Below are 24,949 nucleotides of genomic sequence, written 5' to 3'. Positions count from 1 at the left end.
ACACACGTAGAAAAAGAACCATCAAATACTGTTTTCTAAGCTGACTCTATAAACACTTTTTATTTGACACTTTTTGGACTAGTTGATAAAGTAGAGAGGAAACTAAAGTTTAAGGCTCCGAAAGAGTTTTATTGGATAGGGAAAGGTAAGATATATTTACTACTTCTGCTTACTCGTTTTTAGTAATAATATTTCGTTTATAGTACGATACAGGGGTCTCCATAAATCGAACTTCCATTACTCCTTATCTCGAACAAAAATTTGTTGATTGTCATTCTTTTCTCCCTTGAGGGTTTTTGGCTCCATAAATCGAATTTTGTGGCATTTTGAAAAAAATTGCAAAGATTTCCTGATCATTTAACTCGAACTGTTATGAACCCATTTGAGTTATGAACTATTTAAAACTTGAAAATTATTTGCGGATGCTAAAGAAACCATGATAATAGAATATAATCGTGTTCGCTTCTTGAGAGCACACATTACAACAGAAAAAAATAGGTAGAAAAAAAGTTTGACCCCTTATCAACACTTTTAGAAATTTATTTTACTTTAATTTTTGTCTCAAATATTGTCAAATTGTAAATGAGAGAGTGGTGTACTCATCGAGTTCAAAAATGGGTAGTCCACACTTTTTTAAACGTACCAGGAAAACGGGAAAATACGTTATTTAAAATTGAAAAGATTTTCGCAAGTAGTGAAAATTTATCAACCTTGAAAATGAATAGTTTTACTACTGGACTGAAAATTCCAAATTTATCGTACTTTTCTAACGCTTTGAGCTTTGCTGACTACAAATATTTTTTATATCTTTCTTGAACCAAATGTTGTAAGCCCTCTAAAGTTTTGCCTAGTTTCGGCAATTTTCAGTCTACTTTGATTTTAAGCCCCGGTGTAATAATGAGAGAACCTGCCGATCAGCATTATTTTATAATTCTCTACCCTGGTAAAAACTTAAAAAGGTTATTATTGTCTTATTATCTTAACCCGATCGATAATCCCATTAACTAGGGAAAACTGGACATAATAGAAGAAAATGCCATATTGTAAAATTCTAAAAAAACGGTGGTAAAAAAGTTTGCCTGGTCACTGAGAGAGGATGTAAATGTTAAAGCACTTTAAAGTTGAATTCGAAGCTTTGGTCCAACAGAAAGAATTTTCATTTCCATCAGGTTGTTAGTGTTTTCGAATGAGGGTCTAAATTAGAGACTGGTTTTTCTTCGATCACAAACAACACAATTGAGTAACACAGTGCACACCCCTCCATTCTGCAAGGGGTTTCGTATTTTAAGGTCTATATTGACAAGGTGGAACTTTGATATCCGCTACGCGCTATGAGAAATATCAAAAAATATTCTCATTCGAAGGCTTTTAAAACAACAACATCTTTCTTCTTGGATCAAAGAATCATTTACGAAGGACATGCGCCGAAATCCGTCTAATTTTTCTGTATTCATTTCCATTCTAGGTCCTTCTTAAACTCTTCAAAATGATCCAAAGTGGAGTCATTATCCTGCTTCTAGCCTCTGTAGCCGTAACATGCATCAATGGGCTAGATAATAAGGAAGCAACTGAAGAATGCAGGCTAATGATTGAGAAAACACGTGCGAGATTCAACGAGAACCAAGATATGATGGAAAATACCATCGAATACGTTTGCAAACAGATGGGACGTAAAAAGGTACGTGATTGAGATTTTTTGTATTTGCGCTTTAGAGAATGATGAAAAGACTAAAACAATTTGGAAAAACCCGTAGTTTTGACCCGCAAAATTGAAAGTGTCATTCTCAGTTGATCAGGATCTAGGCAAATCAGAAGCTAACCGTCTCCGTCGTAATAAAACACACATACATAAACTCACTAGTGAAAAAGTCACTCCACACAAAAATAAAGGCTAGAATTTTGTAGATTATCTGTTAGGATAAAAATAATACTAACGAACTCCGAAACTCTGGCTACCATTTGAAGACTCGGGGTTGTTTTTTTTCTGAGCAAAATGATTGACCCTTCTAAGCACTGATCGTTTTTTTAACGGAAATTGCTATCGATATGTCCATTCCAGTGTTTTTAGAATTTACTCTCTGTGTTGAACCTTATGTATGATTTGTTTGAAATCGGGGCTTAAATTTCTTTGCTGTTTGTAGATGAAGAAGATTAGTTATCTTTCAGTTTTCTGTTTACTTTAGATATTTTTGCCTCTTCCAAGATGATAATGAAAACTATTCACTCTGACAGGGTCCCAAATTTACCAAATATTTAAATCTGATAGGGTCCACATTTAAAACTTAAGTATCACGTCCCCATCGGCTGGCAGGTCAGCTTCCAGTCCCATCCCCCGCGGGAGTGAAACTATTGCTCAATATCCTCAAGAATTATGATCACGTCACGAAGGTTGCAATGTTTTGAACACCCCAACTTTTTATTTATGAAATTGATCAATAAGAAATATTACTTATGTTTCAAAAAATTATGAGTTGAAAAGAGTAGTCAACAGACAATGGATTTTGACAAGAGAGCTCTGTGATATACAGTACTCTAACGTCTAAGAGACCCCCTTCACACAGATCCAACGGGAACTCTTTCCACTGGAAAAATTGGCCCAAGTATCGTCTACTCTAATTATTGTTCACGCTGAAAATAATCAGATGAGCAAATCCTCACTTCATATTATTGTATTTTTTTCATCCCCATTGAATTTTCTGGCTCGAAAACAATGGAATCCCCAGCCATAAGAAACATGGGACTTTCAATCCCCATCGAGTTTTTGTTCCATTATTTTTACCCCCACTGACTGACAAAATCCCACCGGGTCTGTGAGAAGGGGTGTTTTACAGTTCCGAATAGTAGAAGTGTCCAAATAAAAGGAGGGGATATTGTACCTCCAAAAATCCTAAAGTAATTGAAAGCTAAAAACAGGCTATTTAGAGCAATTCAGCTTGTGATAGCTGAAAATAAATATACGGAAGGGGGTCCTAATAAGAACGGGAGGTCTGAAAATCTTCCGAAAATTTATAACCGGGTGTGTACGTTTTTTCGCCGGACCTTAGAGTATTCCTGTATTTTAGGATGACTTATCTTTCGTTCATCTTAACCCTATTCAGACTAGGCTTTTAGGGGCGGTTCAGAACTAGGGGGGGGGGCTTTTCCTGTACCACCCCTTAACTTTTGATCTAGTGGGTCTTTTTGGATGAAATTTGGCACACAAGATCCTTGTCACGTAAGGTAACTTTTGACAAAAAAATTTTTTTGATGACGTCACTCATCATTCCCAAAGTGAGCAAAAACCGAAAATTTCCTTTGTTCTTATAAATAGCTATTGTATTCTAACAAAGGCTTTAGAAAAAAATTGCCTGAGTTTAAAATGCTTATTTTATCCTAAATATTCAAAAAATTACGGTTTAAAAGATATATTTGACATCAAAAATAAATTTATATTAGAAAAGTGTCAATTTTTGTGACACCTTACTGTCAGAAATGTCATCATGCTCAAGGTGTGAAATTATTTAAGTGTCAATTTTTTTTTATTTTGAAGCTTAATAAAAGTTAGGAATTTACAGAAAATTTCACGGCAAAAGCTCTATTATTTTAGGAACTATTGTCAATAGTTTGACCTCCGAACAGAAACAGCCCCCCCCCTAGTACGAATAGGGTTAAAATCTTAGATAAAGCCAATGTTATACCAAGTTGTTTATCGAAAATCCTAAATGACATGATTAAAAAAATCGATGTAGTTAAAAATAGCCTATTTTCCGAAATAAACAATTTTCAAGTTATTGCTTAAAAAATAAACAATAATAAAGTTCCTTTTGACGTCAATGATTTTGTTTACTTTTATAACATTTTCCGTCAGTTGTCAAAACAGTCAGAAAATAACTGCCCTAGAGCAAGGCTTCCGCGAATATCTTTCTCCCTTAGTTTCAAGTAGTTAAAAGCGAAAGTGTTAAAATAATTCTTAACGCAACAATGTTTTTCTAATTATCTATTTTTTATTCAATGAAAGATTTTATGAGAACATTTAGGCTCAAAAAATCTGTACTTGGCCCTTTTAAAGGCTAAAGTTCGGGAAAAAGTCAAGATTAGGTTCCAAAATTCAAAAAACGTTTCCTTGTTTTTTTAAGCAAAAAGTTTCAAATTTGGAAAAACCGGGTGCCATGCCATAGCCGTCATCTAGCAAAAGTTAGCCAAAACTTAGCCCTAATTTAGCCAAAAATAAAAAAAATATTTAGAGGCCACCTCACAAGGTTGTTTGCTTAGCAATGTACTTTGATGCTTTCTCTCCAGCGTCATTTGGGTGTTAAATCGGCTCATTAGTGGATATTAAATGATATTTAATCCTCTGAAGCCCGCATATAGCTGAGTTTCTACTGCAAGGTCGATCACAAAATCTTTTATCACCACTAATATTAAGGCCTCTTTGATACATATATGAGTAGCCTTAACTAAACATCAGGGCTTTTTTCTCCACAGAGACGTCTATTCCGCTTTGCAACTTTTTCGAATGTTTTAAGCCCAGATCCAAACATTATATTTTTTGACGTCACTTTAAAGTTTCTCAGAAAGCTCTTACAGTAGGGATAAATCGACTTTGCGTCGGTTGGAACATTTGAAAGGTTTTTGGTGAGTTAGTTGAGGAGACTGGTGATTAATTTAACAGGGAAAATTTCTTTTGTCAATATGGTATAGTTAACAGAACTGTTCCTGCGCTCTTGTAAACATGTAAGATACCCTTGCATCGAAGGGATAAAGTAACGCAAGTTTATTTATTAAGCTTTTCGAATCCTAGAAATAGTTTACACTCCAACGCAGAGACTCGGGGAATGTCTTTCATATGGGATAAATTTCTCGTGGGAATAGCGCTTTGTTATGCAAACGTCATTATTATTACTTCTCTCATTTGACCAAAATTTAATCCTACAATATCCTTTTCGTTTTAATTGAAAAGTCGTGAAAGTTATCACTTTTTCTTTGTAATTGAGTGTAATTTGCGTGCAAGCGTAATAAACGCAAAGAGTGGTGGGATTGAATTTTGGTCAAACAGAAAAATCAATGTCTAATTTTTAGATTCGCCACGGTATGCTATTCACTTCGTCGTTTTAGAAAAAGCCTAAAAATTTTCCTTGTAAATTCATATTACCAACGTCTCCTCAAAAGCCGAGCGTGTCGTTTTGAGGTTAAAAGATGTATTAATAGCTGAATTGATTAATCAATCTTAATCAAATTTCATTTTTAAGTGTGAACATCGCCTCAAGAAGAAACTTTCAATGTTTTTGAATCCTGAGAAATTTGATGCAACCAAGTTCTGTGGAGCCATGACACAAACACTGCAGATGGTTGGAGAATACACCAAACAGTTCCGCAAATGCGAAGAAGGAAAACCTTGTCCGTTCCTTTGTAAAACTTGCAAGGTGGGTTATATTTCATGGCGCAAAAAATTTTTTTGGCCTGTAATGTATACTATCATGAAAAGGAGGCTTACAAAGGTTGCGAACACTGTAATACCAAAGCATTTCTCTTGAAACACCGACAATTCCAACAGCAAAAATTGTGATAATCCATATTTTGTCACCGTATATCAATTTTGACACCAAAATACCGCATCCACCCCAAAAGAAATAATGGTACAAAGAGCATAGAACACGATTAAAAAATGATATCAACTTCTTAATGCTTTCTTCACTATAATCGATTATAACAAATCCCAAACTTTTGATTTCTTCAGTGTGATGTAGAAACGATTGCAGCAAGTCTTCCAAAATCATAAGTTGTTCCAAATTTCTGAAATTTTTCATTTTATTTAGAGTATGGTTACCTATGTCACATACGCTATCAAGGTTTTGAACATGACATCCGAACAAGTTAAAGGAGAAATGGAATCTTACTGCAAAGTTTTATCACCGGCACTCATTGATGCAAACTTGGTAAGGCCAATATTGTGTACATCCCTGTCTCACAGCGCCGGTGGAACTTATTTCCTCATTAATTATAGTTTCTATCGAAATCCAGATGGGGATAGAAATTCTATTTTTCCAAGGTTGAAAAATCTATTTGGGAAGGTTTTAGAGTACATTTACCAAAGTTAATTTCTTAGTGGGGCTGAAACAGACCTTTTTCATAGATTACGTCACAAACATCACTTGTCTCGTATACATTTTTCTAGCGGAAACACCCTGAAAATGCCGGGATTTAACCTCTCTCTGTTACTAAAAATAGAAACACAGAGGTCAAAAACCGACTTTTTTGGGTGCTTCCGTTAAAAAATATGACGTCATCTTGACTTACGCATATCAAGAGTTTAAGCAATTACCATGGTGATTATGTCTCCTGAGACATTACATGATTTCTTTATGAATAGAAAGTAGTTTTAATAAGATCCGTTGGGAGTTAATCACCCTGGCAATAATTTCTAAACGAGGCAAGTGATGTTCGTAACATAATTTATGAGTAACTACATTGAAAATCTTGCGTTCATTATTTCTCAGTGTAAGACCACAGTCAATCATATGGAAGAGATTGTTCAACAAATTCTCCAAGAAGTCACTCCAGGAAACATTTGTGTTGAATTAAAAGTTTGTAATGGCACTGTCCAAAGTATGGAAGACAAAGTCCGAGAAATTTTTAAGAAAGGTATGTGCTAGTCCTGGAATTCGACAAAAGGGGTTTAAAGAGAACAAAATAAACACTTTTCAACCTAATTTTGACCTTAGATAGATATTCCTCTGTTAGATAAGTTTTTTTTGGAACTATCAACTTCTATGAATTCGCACTAATTTTTAGATTCCAAAATATTTGTAGTCCCTACCTCCACCATTCGAATCTTTCTATAATTCGAGCTAAAATATTTGTTCCTTCAGCTGGGAAGTGATATAAAAAACTGTCTGTGAACCGAATCTTTCTCTAAAAAAATATTAGGGTTCCTCCCAGCTGGCACACAACGTTGTTTCAACGTTTATCTAACGTTCCCAACATCCATATAACGTTAGATGAACGTTGAAACGACGTTGTGTGCCAGCTGGGCTTGGAGATCGAAGTAGAGGGAGTCAACTGTACCGATATGCTCAATTTTTTGACATCTTTATGATGGTTTCAGGTGGACACAAAATCTTCAAGGGTTTTCGTCACCAGATGAAGAAAATGATGAAAAATTTCGCCGATAAAATGACACCTGATTCATCAGTATCGTTTGCAAATGCTATGGAAAGACATCAACAAATGATGAAAAAGTTTCAAAAGAAATTCTTCCACGGTAAGCTTTTACATACATCCATAATATCCCTAAAATATCCCCATAAGAGCTACCCAACAAAGATTTAAAAAGTAATTGAATGGGTATAACTTGGCAAAAAAATAAATAAAGAGTCTCCGGATTTGATTGTCTAAAATGTGGATGGTTTTAACTTTTTTTATCATCAATTCTCCATAACGTCAAATCTTGTGTCCCGAATGGCAAAAGGAATGAGACCTGAGATAATAAAACCCAACCCCCGCCAAAGCATCCAAAATTCACACATCCGCCAAATTTTTGTAACGTTTAAATCTAAAGAGCCGATTGCGTACGCGGATCAAATGTGTTTTTCAATAATGATCTTGTTCAAACTGAAAAACATGCAATTTTTTCAGGTCATGGGAAGCCAGTCTTTCCAAACTTTTTTGACCACGAAAAATGGGGACTGAAGAGAAAGCATCATTTCAAAAATCGATGGAACAAAGTGCGGCAAGAAGTTAGAGAATGTAAAATAAATGCGGAGTTGAAACTTAAGGGAATGGATTTGAGTTTTTAGACCATGTTCGCACGTAACGATTCTGTTTCGCCCCAAAACGAAATAAAGTCGTTCTATTGGTTACATTCAAGTTTTACGTCACTTCTAACCAATAGAATGGCTTCATTTTGTTTCGGAGCGAAACGGAATCGTTACGTGCGAACATGGTCTTAGGGTCAAATGATTAAATTACGTCAAAATTAGTTCATCTGTTACTGCATAAAAAACCACGTTTCCAGCATATTATCGGTTCGTTGTGATACTGGATGTGACGGATATACCTGTGACTTCTATTAGTATATATTTAATGACCGTGTCAATACACACTTACTTTAGATATGCCATGTGTTTTTTTGGTTTACCAAGATTCGACCGTGTGAATACACACTTATTTTAGATTTGCTATGTCGTTCCGTTCCGGCCTAGCTTAGTTGAACCTTAATCTAGCAGTTAAGGAAAGACCTGGCTTTTACCCTCACACGGTAGAAAATACCCCGATTAATTTCTATAATTTCTTGTTTAGAAACATATTCATGGCGAATTCTACACATTCTACAATATTTTTATGTCTATTCCGCAAGTCTCATTCTTAAATTTGCAAGTTCTTTTATTCAATAGGTATGGAATCTCATCGAAAAAACTTTAAAAATATGTTCGGCAGACTACACAAAGTTGGTCATTTTGGATTCGGGAAATTCGGCAAAATGTTCGGAGGAGGTCAAGAAGAAAATGAAGAAACGAAAGAGCCAATGGAACAAAGTGAGTTAATAACTTGAGAATACAACGCCAAAACAACGTCTTTATAGATAAAGACGTAAAAACAATGTTATAAGGCTGATATCCCGGTCCCGGGGGGAGGGGTACTAGGTTTGCGAGGTGACGGGTATGCTCGAGCCGAAAATCGAAAATCGTCCCTTTGAGAGACAAAGTTTTGGTGATTTTGAGACCCTTTGAGAGACTTTTTCCTAAGTTTTGGTCCATTTTCTCCAAATTTTGGTTTGATTGTTACCAAATTTTGGTCAAAATTTTTGGAAATTGTGACCCTTTGAGAGATCATCGAGCACTCTTTGATGGAATCATCTATCACTTATTGATATTGACCCTTTGAGAAAAAAATTTTTGATTTTCGTGATTTTGGGACCCTTTCAGAGACTAACTTTTGAATTTGTACCCCTTTGAGAGGCTTTTGAGGAATGAAAAAGGTACCCTTATGGCACGCACATACCCGGCACCCATTTTGCCTAAGTACCCCCCCCGGATCCCGGTATAACATTAGCAGCCCTTTACCAGAGGAACAATTGCCTAAACATCCTCTCTTTGAGATAGATATGATATGTGATATATTTCATTCTCATGGCAAAATTTGCTGAACTTTCCACCCTAGTGCGTCGTTTCAATTTTAAGTTACTATTATAAAAAGTAGAACTCGAAATTCTCACCCCATTTAAGATTTGTTTTCCTTTGAATTCTCACCAGGTCACTGAGACAAAGGTGTCAGCTGGCTCTGTTGAAGTGACTGTAGCTCTTTTCTGTACTTTACTATGAACTTCTAGTACAAGTCATAAGTTGTCTAAACTTTTAAAAACATTTTTATAACTATAATTAAGACTTTCACGATCTGATGATACGGATGGCGATGATAACACCCCTGTCTCACAACCTCGGTGAAACATTTTTTTTCAGTGGGGATAAATAAGATCCCTATTGAAATCTCAATGGGGATAGAAATTTTAATGTTTCAAGTTTAAAAAATCCAGTGGGGATGGTTTTGGAGTGTAATTTTTAGACATTGATTTTCGAGTGGGAATGAAATCAAAGTCAATCTCCCATTGGGTCTGAAATTCCAGGGTATTTTCACAACAGGGACCAAATGGTTGTTAAAATTTCCATTGGTGCTAGAGTCCCGGTGGGTCTGTGACGTATGGGTGTATGATAGGAACTTAGGATCGATATATTTCAGCCCTTCGATATAATTAAAACTCTTACCTTTTTCTCTTTCTTAACAGCCACTAAACCAGGACGCTGTCCAGGTTTCATGAGCAAAGCATGTTTCAAAGTGAGACCTGAAGCTGTCTGTACCGGTGATGAAGATTGTTCTGGTGATCAGAAGTGCTGTCAAACGGGATGCGTTGCCAAGATCTGTGCAAAACCTGAAGAAGAGAAAGAAATTGGTACGTGTTTCAATTAGATTTTATTTACAAAACAACAAGGTATGTTGAGGAGGAGGCCCCCTAAGCAGTTTTCGTGATGATGTGATTTAGATTTTTTCAAAGGGATGCGTGGTTATCCAATTTTTTTGCTAATTTTCGTGATCGTGATTGAAGACAAAAAATTGCGTGATATCGTGATCAGACTTGGGCCTCGTTGAGAGTATTGGGCCGTGCATCAAAAAGACTTTCTTTCCCGAGAGCTAGTGGAAAAAGGTCAGTCTTATGGTCAGTCTTATGGATATCTAGGCGTGGTCATCGATCGAAAACCCTTGAAATATTGTTTAGCCATTAACTTGTTTAGCTATAAAATATTCCACATTTGATATCCATCGGGATGTTTTCTGTTACTAAAGCTCGGTCAGTCTTCAGGACCATTTTTGTCTGGATCAAATATTGTGTTTATTCGTTGTGAAAAGCTTTCAATTTATAAATATTTGAAAAGACGTGAATAAGCAATAATGCAAACGAGGCCCTTAAGCGGTTTCCATGATGGCGTGATAGGGATTTTTTGCTGCGTGATTACGGGATTTGTATTTTTTTCTTCGTGATTGCGTGATGAGAGGTCAAAATGTGATCGTGATTTGAACGATTTTTGAGCCATGATACGTGATTTGGACTTTGTCAAAGGGATGCGTGATTGTCCATTTTTTTGCTGATTTGCGTGATCGTGATTGAAGATTGAGTTTTAAATTCAGGTAACACTGTCAGGATTTACTGTCATGCTAGCTGGGTTGAAAGAATTTACTAAAACTAGCCATAACTTTCATTAAGGTTCCACCGCAGCAAAACGAACACATAGAGTTGAATTTGCGTTCAAAAGGAATGATCTTAGCCCTACAGTAATTTTTGTTAAGAGTGACCTCTCATCCGAGACAAAATTCTTTCAAATGCTAACAAATGTGTCAAGGGAATGATTTACAGTCTACTTAGAGTGACATCCGTGCCTTGTCTTACACGTTTTTTATAAGAACAATTTCATAACAATACGAGGCTGAAATTTGGTCAAAACCTAAGAACAAATTAAGAAGAATCTGAACCTCAGAAATTAATGAGAAATACATGTTTCCATTCTAATTAATATGGACATTTAAGGCTGAAGAACTCATATAAGTTTAAGAGCAGCTCAGCCAGAATCATATGACTTACTGGTTTTTCCTATAAAAGGCGTATATATCTGAAGATACTGCTTTTCATATGTTATTCTACTAATGTACACGTTTAGCAACATAACTGTTCGAATACTTTGAGTAGAGTAATATTTTTAACCTATGAAGAGCGCTTAATAACTACTTATGGTATAAAAAGGGAATTTCCCAGAAAATGGAATTTCGTTAGATTCATTTAACTCTCCAGGGATAAGAAAAAGACTAACTGACATTTCAAAATGAGTAATCAGATCAAAATAACTCAAGAAAAGTCTTTATGATAATAAAACAATAGAGAGACCGTAAGATAAGAATGCTACCGTTAAGCGGAACTAAAATACTGAAAAACGCGCGCAAAATTATGAGATGTTTGCCCAACTTCCTTATGCGTGAAGCTATGAATGCCATCCTCAGAAGCTTTAGGCTTCCTCCGGTGGCAATTGCATTTCGAAAATTTCTCTATTTCGAAGAAAATTTTTGATTCCTTGGAGATCAAATTAGAGAGAGTGAACTTGAGATAATTTCTGAAATTTTCATTTTTTTATCAGAACCTGAAATCATAGACGAGACAAGTGAAGTCAACGACAACGAGGATGACGTTATCACCGATAACAACGACATTAACGTACCGACAATTGAAACCAATGAGAAAAACGTTGTTTTTAAAGACGAAGGAGAACCGAAAAGCCGTGAAAGAAGATCAATTTTCGATCATCTTGGGGGTAATAGGGGAATATCAAGTTTTGCGACTTCAACCCTTCCACTTTATTACATGGGGTTTTTATATATTCGACGTGGGCTTATCGGCTTTAAGGCTATATTCTAAACCTTATTGGACCATTCGTCCCTAATATAATTGGCCAAGCAATTTTTACCTTTTCTCCTCAAAAAATAGACAACTCTTTTTAATTTCTTCCATCTTTAGACACATTCGATACAAGCAGTTTTACTGATTTCATGGATGACGGAGATAATAATGAGGATGATGAATTATCTCCCGAAGAAATGGATATCGAGACACCAGAGGATTGGTATAACCCCTCAGAATTTGATGGAGATACAAGTGGAGTAATAGAAGGTTTAAGTGGGAAAGGATTAGAATATTTGAAAGAACCTTTTGATGGATCATGGATGACTGATGAGGAGGAGGAGGAAGAAGATGAACTCAAATTCAAACCACCAAAGGTAAAATACCATAATCAATAAAGTACACGTTTTTTTATAAGAACAAACTATATAAGAACATAAGGCTTCGATGGCTAGGCTCAAAACTACCCTTCTTCTTAGGAAAATGGTCAAAAATGCTGACAAAATGGTCAAAATAAGAACATGTTAAGAACGTGTTTAGGCTTTCAAAAAGTTAAGAGCATCCATCCGAAGTCTTCAAAAATTTTGGATGTTCTTATCATAAAAAACGTGTTTATACAGAAATGAAGAGATTTATATAGGCAGAAAGCCTGGAAGTATGCTCTTGTCTTCCTATTCACACATTTCTCCATCAGAATTATAATTCTAGCCTTTAAGCGCTTCAAGAGAAAGATTGCGATATTGAGGGAAATATTCAAATCATTTAAGACCTGGTCAATGCCTTCCTCTCTTTCTATATTTATCATCATTTAAAGCCAGTTGTTTGATTGAAGTAAGAAGTGCTAATTATCATTACATAATTTTACAAGATTTACAGCTGTTTGGACCAGGAGTTTCACACTGCTTTTGAGCTACGTTCGTCGAATGCAACCACAATTTTTACTTGGCTAGTGCCCACCCATTTGAAATGGTTATAAATTGAAAAACAATATTGTAGATTTGAGATGATCTTTTTGAAAATTTATCACGCCCTTTAGTAGGAAGAATGCGCTACTCAGTAGAGTAGTAGAACAGGGGGCAGGGTGCAGTGCTCCCACCAGCGGCCAATTTATTTTGGGCCGAAATACAAAGAGTGCGATTGGCCTAACTTTTTTCGAAGAGTCAACTGGCATATAACAATGGAAATGTTTTTAAATGATATGATCAAAGACATTTTCTTTTTTAGGTTCCATTCGGCAATCTGTTTGGAGGATTTGGTACTTTGTTCTCCACAGGGCTTCCAAAATCGATCGAAAAGAAGATTGATGAAGCAATTGAACAAGCTACTAAGGGGCTAGACAAGGTAAGAAAATCTTTCTTTCAAGCGATCTCCATGGCGTTCACATTTTTTCCTTCGTTTTTTTTTCATAAGAATCTTTGATTGATCTTAATCTTTTGAGCTTCATTTCGTTGGCAATAGACATGTTGCTTCATACGTCAGGGTCATAAGCTATAGGTTCAAGGTCCCGAGTTTGTCTATTCTGGTGAAAGGGCAAATCTTTCTTCCTCGCAAGTTTTATGGCGTTCACGTTTGTGTTTTTCTCATAACATAATACGATCAAAGATTTTTAAAGCCTTTCCAGCTTAGACACAACATTGCTTTTTAACGTTCATCTAACGATTTTTGAACGTTAGATGAACGTGTTTTGACGTTCTGTGTCAGCTTAGTTTCGGATGTTCTTGAATTTTTTGGCTTTAATCTAAAAAACGTTTGTTTTTGAAAGAGCAATAGCTTAGTTGTTTATATCTATAGGTTACAATCGACGTTCTAAATCTATTTAGATTTAGAGCCCCATATGGTTTAAGTCGATGAAGTTTTGGGTCCTGGATTCGTCCCTTCTGGTGAAAGAAGAATAGAATTACCATAAAATTGTCAGAGCTCTCCTCCATCTCTTTTTCTATTACAGTAGAGTCCCTTTAACTCGTACCTCTATAACTCGGATGCCTTCTTAACTCAAATACCTCCTTAAATCGAACGAATTTGTGTTCCCCGTGCGTGTTCGAGTTATGGAGACTCGACTGCATACCAAATCCATTTTCCATCCAAATGGATCTTTGTTTTTTTTAATTCTTCAAATTTAAAACACTCAAATATTCTTCAGATTCCGTTATTTTCTGTTTCCATTTTCAGATGAAAGAAGAAATCAAAAACAAAAATTTCACTGGATTAATCCCGAATGTTCCCGGTTTTCCCGTTACTGCTGGATTCGAATGCAAAGTATGTACAGTGATTGTGAAGGTGATTGAATTTGAAGTGAAGTCAGTCAATGCAAGTATTGAGGAAATTGAGAAAGTTGTGAAAGGACTTTGTAATTTGTATCCTGTTCAACCTGCTAGAGAAGCCGTGAGTATTCTTATAACTTTTTTATTATATTTTTTTGAAATCAACTTTTAACTCAAGTAGTCTGGAGTTGAGAGCTACATACACTACACAATATATTCTCAGGCAATATATTTATAATATATTGTAGAATACCGGCAATACATTGAAAAGGTTTTTGCAATATATTGTGGGCTCGATTTGCATATAGGGGGATTGTTTACATAAAGAAAATTCCTTTTTATAATAGAGCAGCTGTTGTTTACTTCGTACATTACGGTCCGAAAACTATATTGTCGAATATTGCTCACCAATATATTGTGTAGTCTAAGTAGCCCTTTAGAGCCTTTAGTCTGTAACTCGGTATATTGTCAAATTTAGAACATTTATATATGTTACTCAGGTTTGAAGGGTTAACATGGTGCATTTTGTAAACAAGATGTTAAAACAACATATATCTAACGTCGAATGAACTAAATTTCAGTTTTTTTTTGAAAGAATCCGGATTTTTCTCTAATTCGAATACGATTTTTAGTCTCTTGAAGATCGAATAAGAGAGAGTCAACTGTATTAAAAAAATGAAATATAAAGATTTGCTACAAGCATTAAAAACATAGTATTCATCATCGATTCCGTTCTTTCAGTGTGATAAAATCGTTGATGAAATTGATGAGATTGTACAACTGATCGAAAAAGATGTCGAAGTCAAAGATATTTGCATCACTTTGGGATTGTGTCCGAATTCCACCTTGTCCGATAAAATGAAAACTGTTTCATTTGTGACACCTAATGGTGAGTTTTGTGAATTATCTTTCTCATTGGTCAATCACTAAAGCTACGGGGACACGGAAACAATTTTTATGCGATTGCAACAAAAACATTTTTTTGTTGCAATCGCATAAATATGTTTCACTGTGTCCCCACGTTAAATCTCCTTGATTGGCAACTTTTTTCGCTAAAAGTTTTTGTTGCTGAAACAAAAAAAAAAATTCAAATCGATTTGAATTTTATTTTTGTTTCTGCAACAAAATTTTCATGTTGCAATTGAGAATTATACAAAAACCCTCGTGTCCCCTCACCTTGAGAAGATTTTTTGCAACATTTTTTTATTTTACCCAATCAAAGTGGTTTATACAACTCAAAACAAATTATGACATAATCTTCCCATTTTTAACACGCAAGACATGAGTTCAAAATGGTGGAGTTGCTTTGATTTCATTTTTATGATTTTGTTTCGGGTGCTAGGCCTATGCGACACGGTGTAAAATTTTATTGCGATTGCGACAATTTGTTTTTGTTGCAATTGCACAAAAATTGTTTCCGTGTCCCCTTAGCTTAAATCGCATTACTGGAATAGATATTGCAAGAATATTATATGTAAGGGAGTGTCACGGGTTTCTTAAAATTTGTTTACCTAGTTTTTTTACAGTGGCGAGATGTTTAACCTTTTAACTGCGTTATATTACAGTTAACACTTTCTTTATGTTAGCTCAAATTAAGTCTACTACACACCTACCAGTTCGGGATTGATAGATACTTCCCATTTCACTAGCTTTACACAGTAATGTCAAAGCATTTTTCTGTTAAAGCAGTTGATCCCAAAATTACTCTTTTAAATTTTGTTGACTACATATTGATGTGTAGAAAACCACTCTTTGTCACCATCACCCTTTTAGGTGACTGCGATAAAATGTGTAGCTTCTGGCGCACGTTGCACAATGGAGATGTAGACAAGACAATGAGAATGTGGATTGAGGCTAAAGAACAACTTGTCGACATGTGCGAAAAAAGCACCTTCAAAGAAAAGGTAAGTCTTGAATGTCTGTACAGAATTTATGTATCGGAGGATATCGAGGGCGATGGTAAGTGAAGTCGACGCAAAACAAAGTTGATAGTTGATGTAAAGCTCTTTATAGAATATGCTCACCTAAACAGTTGACGGTATTCTGTTATTTTTACAAAGTGGACGGTGATTTTGGCGACATGCCTACTTCTGCTTTATAAAGTCTCCGTCGATTAATCTAGAATACATAAAATCACTTGTGTCTTTGATCAAGGAGAATGTGAGTGAAAAATGTTCTCAATCTTTCCTTGAACCTTTTCAAATTCTTTCATCCTGGCGGTCAGGAAAAATTATTTCATTTTTGTGAAGATTTAAGCCAAGTTTCATGTAAATTTTTCGATTTAACACATTTATTTTGACACTTTAAATGGCTGATTATACACAACGTTTGATTCAGCGGCGTCTCTGTAACTTAATAGTGAGGTTAAGCACGGGTTTATTTTGACCCTTAAGTGTGATACCATAGGCCTGTACATAACTTGCCAAAGCAAACCATGCAAGTTAAATCTTATGTACAGGCCTACGATATCGCATTGAATGGTCTAAATAAACACTTGCTTAACCTCGCAAATGAAAACTAATAGACGCGCCAAAACACGTGTCGAATTTTTTTGCGTGAGGAGACTGAGCTTGATTTTGACAAGAAGGAATGATGTCAAAATGTCTGAGTTCGTTGCATTGACATTTTCGTAGGCAAAGAGCTTTGACTTCATTTCCCTGTGAATTTATTACCAGACCCCTTAAAAGCTGGCCGCGCTGTTAAGGTTTCAAAGATGTATTTGGTTGAGTTCCCAGTTTGGCACACAACGTTGTTTCAATGTTCATTTAACGTTATATAGACGTTATGAACATTAGATGGACGTTGAAACAACGTTGTGTGCCAGCTGGGTTATGAAGAGTTAGTTTGAGGCTTTGCGATCTGAAAGGTCCCTTAAAAATTGTCAAAAGTAAGATGAATTCGGTTATACCGGGTGTTTCGAATTTCCTTTGATGAAACTCTATTTTTAATGCAGGGCACTTCTTAAAGTTTTGGGCCATGTTTACACGTTACTGTTCCGTTTCGCTCCGGTATGATTTTTGTTACGGATCGAGTGTGTTCATATTGGTTTCGGAACGTTTCGGAGCAAGAAAATGGAGCAAGAAAACGGAGCAATTCCGTTCCGATGAAAAAAGTGGAGCGAAACCATTTCAATCTGTTTTGCTTTGTAATGTCTTCCTTTTTGACGTTTCGAATTTTGACGTTCACACTTGTTTCGGAACCGTTTCGTTTCAAAACGGAACGAAATCGTAACATCTGAACATAGTTTCAATGTCGAAAATTAATAATTCGTAAATTACTTTTTCGTCAGTTGAGCTACTGTGACTTTGCTATTCTTTTTACAGTGCATGAAAATGTTGACAACATTTGAAAAAGCTGAACGCCAATTAGGAAGTGTCTTGACACGTGATTTAACTAAACAACCAATCGGTGAAGAAGCTGAGGAACAGGAACCAATCACAAACGAGGAAGTCGAATCCACATGTAAATGCTTCAAAAAACAACCGATTTTCGTGACAGAAAACTTTGACCGCTGCCAGCTTTGTCAGCAAATGCAAACAGGTAGGAGTACAAAAAGAAACAAAGAATGCAATTTCTAAAATTACTGAATACATCCCTTCCTCACAGGCCCACTGGGAACCCTTCCCACTGGAAAAACTGGCCAAAATATTGTCCCGTTGGAAAATTATCCTCCATATTTTGTCGCCATTGAAACATTTTTGTCCCAACTAAAATTAATCAAATAAACCAATCCTCGCTGCAAAACATTATGCTAATTTTCCCATACCCACTGAATTTTCTGACTTGAAATCAAAAGAATTGAAACCCCCATCAAGTATCAGTCCGTTATTTTTATCCCCACCGGCTGAGAAAATCCTACCGGGTTTGTGAGAAGGGGGTGTTATTTATAACTCTTCATATTCATTCAGGGTTGATGCGGGACGTGATGGATGCCAAGATATCAATGGAGTTTTTGATCGCCCAAATGAATAAATTTTGCGAAGGTGTTCCTGAGGAAAACCCAAAAGTAAGTGTGAATTCGGAATCTTCTTTTGCGAAGACTCTTTTATTCGCACCTACCCAACTTGCAGCACACAACGTTGTTTCAACGTTAATTTAACGTTATATGGACGTTATGAACATTAGATAAACGTTGAAACAACGTTGTGTGCCAGCTAGGAACCACGAAATCGGCTACAGTAACTTCTTATCTAAGAAAGATACGAAACATTTGAACACAGATTTGAAATCAGCAAGGTTCAAGTAATTGTCATGATTTTTGAAACAGCGGGAAGATCTTCATTTTTTCATCATTTTTCTCATTCATTTTTTCAATTTTTCAAAAATCTTGATCCTTTAGATTATTCTCCTTGGAATTATCTTTCCAACGTTTTATAACTTTTTAACATAGCAAAAATGGGTGGTGAAAAAATGTCAAAAAATTAAAGTGTCTATATACTTTTGATACCGACTTTAGATGATTTATGTTTTTCTTTCTAAAAACCAAAAATCTGTTGCCTGATTTTCAAAAATGATTTGTCAACAATTTTATTTAGGAGTTTTACTGGGGGAATAAACCATTGAGTTTCAAGCCCGAAGGGCTAGAGGCGAAACTTTAACCCTTACCAGGCAAGAGAAATTGAAGCCACTTATATCCCATCCAAAACGCACATAGAACGCGCCGTAATCATGGCGATGGATTGTATCTAGCGGCTCCTTTGTTTTTTAGGACTACATCATTTGAAATCTAGCGATAGATTTAAGTTTCAACCCGGATTTTGTGTAAAACTACGCGCTTGCGTTCTGGATCGGAAATAAGTAGTTTCATTTCCCATCCAAGAGTCTCTCCTCCAACAGTTCGGGCTTGAAACTCAATGGAATAAACTTCAAGTTATAATAGATACTCCCTTTAAAACACAAACGATTAGAAAAACAATTAGTAAGAAAAATAAAACTTTCCTTTTAGTGCAAAACTATCATCAAAACATTCAACACGTCATTCAGCCAATTGGAAAGCAAGCTAGAGTCACGTGCTAGTTTCTGTTCCGTGATTGGTTATTGTCAAAGTGAAGAAGACAAGTCTACAATGAAAGAAATGATGAAGCAAGGATTCGGCAACATGGGTATGTCTCCTAACACACCCCCTTCTCACAGACCCGGTGGGATTTTATCAGCCAGTTAGGGTAAAAATGGGTTTTTCCAGAAAAAAAACCGTATACCCCATTTTGAGGTGGTCCATTTCCGTTCCAAGAGCGTAAGGTTTGATATGTGGCAGAATTCCATAGGGAGATCTTTCAAAAATAACTGGAATTCCATGGGGGTAGCCTTTTAAATCCTACTAAAATTCAGAATTACAGAGGGGTTTAAGCCTGAAATTGCCTGGAATTCCAGGGGGTTGCAGCATTTCCAGCCACAAAATGATGGACCTCCTCAACAGGGGGTATACGGTTTTTTTCTGGAAAAGCCCAATAACGGACCAATATTACCGATATTACCATGTTTTTTATGACCGAGGATTTTAATTCCATTATTTTCTAGCCAGAAAATTCAGTGGGGATGGACAAAAAGTACAATATTTTAAAGTGGGGATTTGCTTACCTGATTAATATCAGCGGGGACAAAATATAGAGTATAGATTTCCACAGGGGACAATATTTTGGCTTATATTTCCAGTGGGAAGGGTTCCCAGTGGGTCTGTGAAAAGGGGTGTCCTACTAACCCTTCGACCACGAGGGACGCATATTTACGCACAACATTCCCTTCTTAGAACAGCAGTGGGAACCCTTCCATTGAAAGAATTGGCCAAAATATCGTCCCTAGTAGAAATTATACTCCAATTTTTCCCCGCTCTTGACCACTTAATTAATAAGGCACAAACCAAGCTTTTAAAGACTATGAAAATAAAATAGAAAATTTAGAAAATAATTATGCTTTTGAGAAAAAGCAAAGCGCTCTAAAGGTTATCGAAATTGAGGGAGCTATAACTTTTGGTTTGAAAGACCGAAACAAAAATTATCCTCAGTAATAAAGAAGATATATTCTTTGGCAGAATATTAATCAGTTATTCGATATTCTTTCTATAATTTAAACGAATCCTCAGTTTCTGTCGAGAAAAACCCTTCCTAAATATTTCTTATTATTCCAATCTCCCTGTAATTCGAACAAATAAGACTTCCTCATTTCAGTTCGAATTATCACAAGAGTAAAATGTATTATGAAATACATTTCTAGCTTCTTTGTTATATTTATACATTTGACATTCGACAGGTTCCTTCCTACCATCACTCGGCTTGGGAATTGGTGGTAATCCTTTGAATAAGGAATCTCAATGTTCATTTTGCAGTGACTGCATGAAAAATATCAAAAACACACTCAAAAATGTCACATCTACTGGTAAGACACTTTCGCTACCTTTGAAAAAAGTTTTTCATTGAATTTTTGAAATCTTCGTGAAATTAAGTAAAAACTCGCTTAAGAGAACATATTTTGACGGGCCAGCAGGCATTTTTGCTCTTCATCTGCTTTATAACGACTCGATCAAACATTGCTAACAGGAAAGAGACCTTTTCCGAAGGCAAACGCTTTCGATCAGATCCCTTTTTATGGTGTTCAGTTTTCGCTTCATCGACATTAAAAAAGTGAGGTCAAAATTCTACATTGCGGCAGCTTGCAGGTGTCCGGACAATTCCCCCCTGGTGAATTCCCCCCCGGTGAATTCCCTCCAGTAAATTCCCTCCTGGTGAATTCCCCCCCGGAAAATTCCCACCCGGTGAATTCCCCCCTGGTGAATTCCCACCCATATATTTTCATATGTGTTTTTAAGTTTCGGAATCATGGACTGTAACCCCCGGGAGGGGTACTAGGGTTGGCGAATGAGAGGTATGTGCGGACGGGACCTCCGAAAACCAACCCTTAGAGAGACTGATGTTTTTGCTGAAAAGGTGACCCTTAGAGAGACCTTTTGAATTTTTTGTTTTTCGATTTTTGAAAAAAGTCATACCCTTAGAGAGACTTTATCACAATTTTTCTCTGGAAATCAAAACATTTTCTAAAAATCCTGAATTTTCCGACCCTTAGAGAGACTAATTTAAAACTTTCAATCGCAACAAACCTCCAATTTTAGGGTCAAGGATTTTTACAAAGTTTTAAGAATCACAACTCGCTTATTTCAAATTACATGATTTTTTTGTTCACCAGGGGGGAATTCACCGGGTGGGAATTTTCCGGGGGGGAATTCACCAGGGGGGAATTTACTGGAGGGGAATTCACCGGGGGGGAATTCACCAGGGGGGATTGTCCGGGAATAAATTCACCTTCTTTCGCGTCATATAAGATTCTGGTGTTCATCCGAAGACTTTTAAACCACGACGTTCTAAAAAATAAAGCTGAAAGCGAGATTGGGCTATTCCAGAAAAAATTTGTACCTCCTATGTTGAGGAGATCTTTTCCCCCAAGGATTTCCAATTTTTCAGGACCCCCTTGGATTTTTTTCTTCAATTTCTTTGGACCCTGGACGTCACACCTCCTCAACATAGGGGGTACAGACTATTTATGGAATAGACCATTTCTTTTCAGTATCGGCCACTTTCTAAAACATGTCTCAAAATATGAAAATAAGTTATGAATAACACTTTAAACAAAAAGACTGAGCTTTTATGATTATTTTTTTAACATTGCTTTACACAGGAATGCCAGAGGAAGACATTACACCAATGTTGAAAGATGGATTTGCTATTTATTGCCGATCCATGAAAAAAGAAGATGTTGTAGAAAAAGTGGTAAGAACAACAAATTCCTTATTTGAACGGTTTTTCTCGGCTACACCTGATAGCCAATCTAGATTCGCTAATCTTAGTACAAAGGGGAAAATACAAAACTGTTGGGGTACAGAGCCCCCCCTTCCTACAACCGACGGGGACGTACACCAGGAGTTTGAAAAGTGGACTCTGTCAGATATGAATAAGTGGTAATTTTTCAGAACGAAAAATTGAAAAATTTGTAAAGTGGCGAAAATGACCAAAAATCGACCCTGTTGAAAATTAGTAAATTTGGGACCCTGTCAGATATCTCTTAGAGTCTGAAAAAGGGACCCTGATCAGCGGCACGTCCCCGTGCCAAATTTATTAGTCTAAGTGCCTTCCCCAAGGGTAGTACAAGAAAAATATTTCATTGTTGAAACTGAATAAAGGTGGTCCTAAATAACCTACGATTCCCAATGTAGAGATGAGAGGGGATGGCAATCCATAAAAACAGGACCTGATTTGGACCCCTTGAATTTTTTATTTACACTCCTCCTCAACATAAGGGATAGAGACTATTTCTGAAAAAGTCCATTTCAGCTTTTCCTTTTTATTTTATTGAATATTTCGATTTGGGAGGGATTCAGTGGCTTCCATGCTTTATTCTTAGCCTTATTATGACATTTTTTAGTTTTCGGAAGTCCGAAGTCTCATGTTTAAACTCAGGGTTAAAATTCTTAGTTAAAGAAGTAAATTAGAGCACTTCAAAATCAGTTTTAGTTTCAAGATTTTGTAGGAAATTCCCCTTTTTTCTCAAATATAATTATACTTTAATTGTATTACAAGGGAAAATGTTGAGTTAAATTTTGATTCAAATGAGAATACTTTAGAATATAATTATAAATGCAACTTTTATTATGGGCGCACAAAGTAGTCGGTTCCATCCCTGGTAGAGTCATACCAAAGACTCCGGTATCTCCCTGTTAAAAGGTGAGAAATATGTCAGAAGGTCAAAAGGTTAGAAAGATAAGTGAATAGCGATTCTAGGAAAAAGAGTGGCCCCATTCCTTATCTTGGGATAGATAGCTATTTTACACTAAAATTTGTTATCGTTTCAGTGCAAACGCATTTACAATGGCATGGAGAGCATCCAACGAACCATCATTTCAACTTCATCCACAAGACCAACACCATCAACAACAACTGAAACTCCAACGGAAGAAAATGTTGCTGCTGATGATGAGTTTGGCCTTTGCAAAGATTTTGATATGTGCTGAATGAACTTAAAAGATCTTTGTCTCTTAGAGACAAGTTTGTGGAGACAAAGACACTTATATTTGTAAAATCGCTCGATTTAATTTTTGTTTTATAACTATAACTTTTTTACCTTTTCATTGTCCATTTTATCTTTGCAATATCCAAATAAATAAGCTACTATTGTATAATGGTAGAGCTATGACGAAAATGCTGATAAATTTGATCCATGCAATAAACTCTGAATATAAATGTTTAACCGGAGAGGTTTTTTTTCCAATTTAAGGACGTACTTGTTTATTTTTTAAATCAATTGAAGGTTACTTATTTTTTACCAAAACGGCTCCTGAAAATATATTAAACGATGTATGATAGATGGAGTTTTTGATATGTGGTATAGTTGTCTTGTAGTTTTGTAGTTTATGAAATATTTCTTAAGCTTCCTTTACATGAATGCAACGAAGCAAATGATATTTGTAGAATTTTTGTATCTTTAAATTTATCGTAATATATTTGAAATCAGCAAAATCATTCCCATCATTCCAAAAGTTTTGATACTTGTGTAAAATGTGGAATATAGATGTGGTAGTAGTCTCAAAATTGTACGCATAATTAACCTAAAAATATTTTACTAGAGAACAGTGCTCAATAGACATTTTTATAAATTACGTCACGAACAACACTGGCCTCGTATTCAAACAATTACCATGATGATTATGTCCCTTGAGACATTAAATGAATCTTTTATGAATAGAAAGTAGTTTTAATAAAATCCACTGGAAATTAATCACCATGGCAATAATTTTAAAACGAGGCAAGTGATGTTTGTGACCTAATTTATGAAAAGGTCCATCGAAGGGCGGTAAGGAGTGGATGTATTAGGCTAAGCTACTACGAGTACAGTGTATAAGAACGTGGGTTCTATCCCTGGCCGTGTAAGTTAGTTAGAGTCGATATTTTACGTGAATAGCCCAGTAATCTAGGACTTTTGGGCAGTCTTTCGAATGTTTTCACGGGGTCCACGGCCAGCCAGCTGGCTATCTGTAAACTGAACAGAACATTGGAAGGAGCGAGGATTTGAACCTCGAACCACTGCTTTTCAACGCTGACGCATTTGACCACTTGGCCATCTGGCTAAAAAGACAAGGTAACAAGGACACCAAATGGTGCTAGGTGCCTATCTGCTTAATGTTTCGCAAATAGGAGAATGATCAAGAGTAATGGTTGGGGGACAACCCCTACGATCATAAACCCGGTGGGTTTCTTTTTAGCCAATGATGTCAAAAGTAATGGCTGAAGCTGGTTATTCCCATTTAAGTAAATTTCCTAAGTAGGAATTTCGAATAACTTGGCTTCTAACTGTAATTATTGGCTTCCAGAATTTCAAGGAGATTGTCAAATGCAATCCCCATTTAATATAGAACACTTTTCACAACATTTCCTTGTACATCACCCTTTCGGCTACGATTCCACTTTCCAGACTTAGATTCCACTCACTTTTCTAGGATGTCTTTTGCTATTTCATTTCGGGATAACGGGTTGAATATTGTAAAGGGTTTCTTAGACGCACATAAAATGATAGCATATATTGAGTAAGAAAAACTAAATAACTTCCGAAATCTTATTAATCATCCACCCATTGTTGTATTTTCCTGGTTCCTTTCCACGTTTGGAAAAGTGGCAATGGAAACTTAGTCCGGGAGGTAGAATCTTAGCGGAAACGACAATAGTTACATCTAAATTGTTTTGTTATTGCTGACAGTCAGCATAATAGTAGAGAGGGCCAACACTGAGGTCCA

The 24,949-nt window shown here is 36.0% G+C and overlaps 1 protein-coding gene across 3 annotated transcripts; it reads left to right on the top strand.

Moving 5' to 3' along the window:
* LOC136809002 (uncharacterized) lies at nucleotides 1–23,679 on the top strand. 3 transcript variants are annotated; one of them, XM_067065587.1, is made up of 21 exons: nucleotides 1–114; nucleotides 1,466–1,678; nucleotides 5,229–5,402; nucleotides 5,796–5,915; nucleotides 6,477–6,621; nucleotides 7,085–7,240; nucleotides 7,615–7,725; nucleotides 8,373–8,513; nucleotides 9,761–9,925; nucleotides 11,658–11,831; nucleotides 12,035–12,294; nucleotides 13,142–13,258; nucleotides 14,087–14,299; nucleotides 14,920–15,067; nucleotides 15,952–16,082; nucleotides 17,502–17,718; nucleotides 18,087–18,184; nucleotides 19,124–19,280; nucleotides 20,425–20,550; nucleotides 21,844–21,935; nucleotides 23,015–23,679. In XM_067065587.1, exons 2-21 carry the CDS (start codon nucleotides 1,487–1,489, stop codon nucleotides 23,171–23,173), a joined length of 3,096 nt encoding a protein of 1,031 aa, XP_066921688.1. In that variant the 5' UTR covers nucleotides 1–114; nucleotides 1,466–1,486; the 3' UTR covers nucleotides 23,174–23,679. The 3 variants fall into 3 exon arrangements, with proteins under 3 accessions (XP_066921688.1, XP_066921681.1, XP_066921695.1); XM_067065580.1 differs by having other exon boundaries at nucleotides 38–145; XM_067065594.1 differs by lacking the exon at nucleotides 7,615–7,725 and having other exon boundaries at nucleotides 56–145.
* Nucleotides 23,680–24,949: the final 1,270 nt, after the last annotated feature.

This window comes from Clytia hemisphaerica, unplaced genomic scaffold (assembly GCF_902728285.1).
Source record: "Clytia hemisphaerica strain Z4C2 unplaced genomic scaffold, Clytia hemisphaerica genome assembly, whole genome shotgun sequence".
Taxonomy (NCBI): Eukaryota; Metazoa; Cnidaria; class Hydrozoa; order Leptothecata; family Clytiidae; genus Clytia; species Clytia hemisphaerica.
This window is presented reverse-complemented; position numbering and strand designations above follow the sequence as displayed.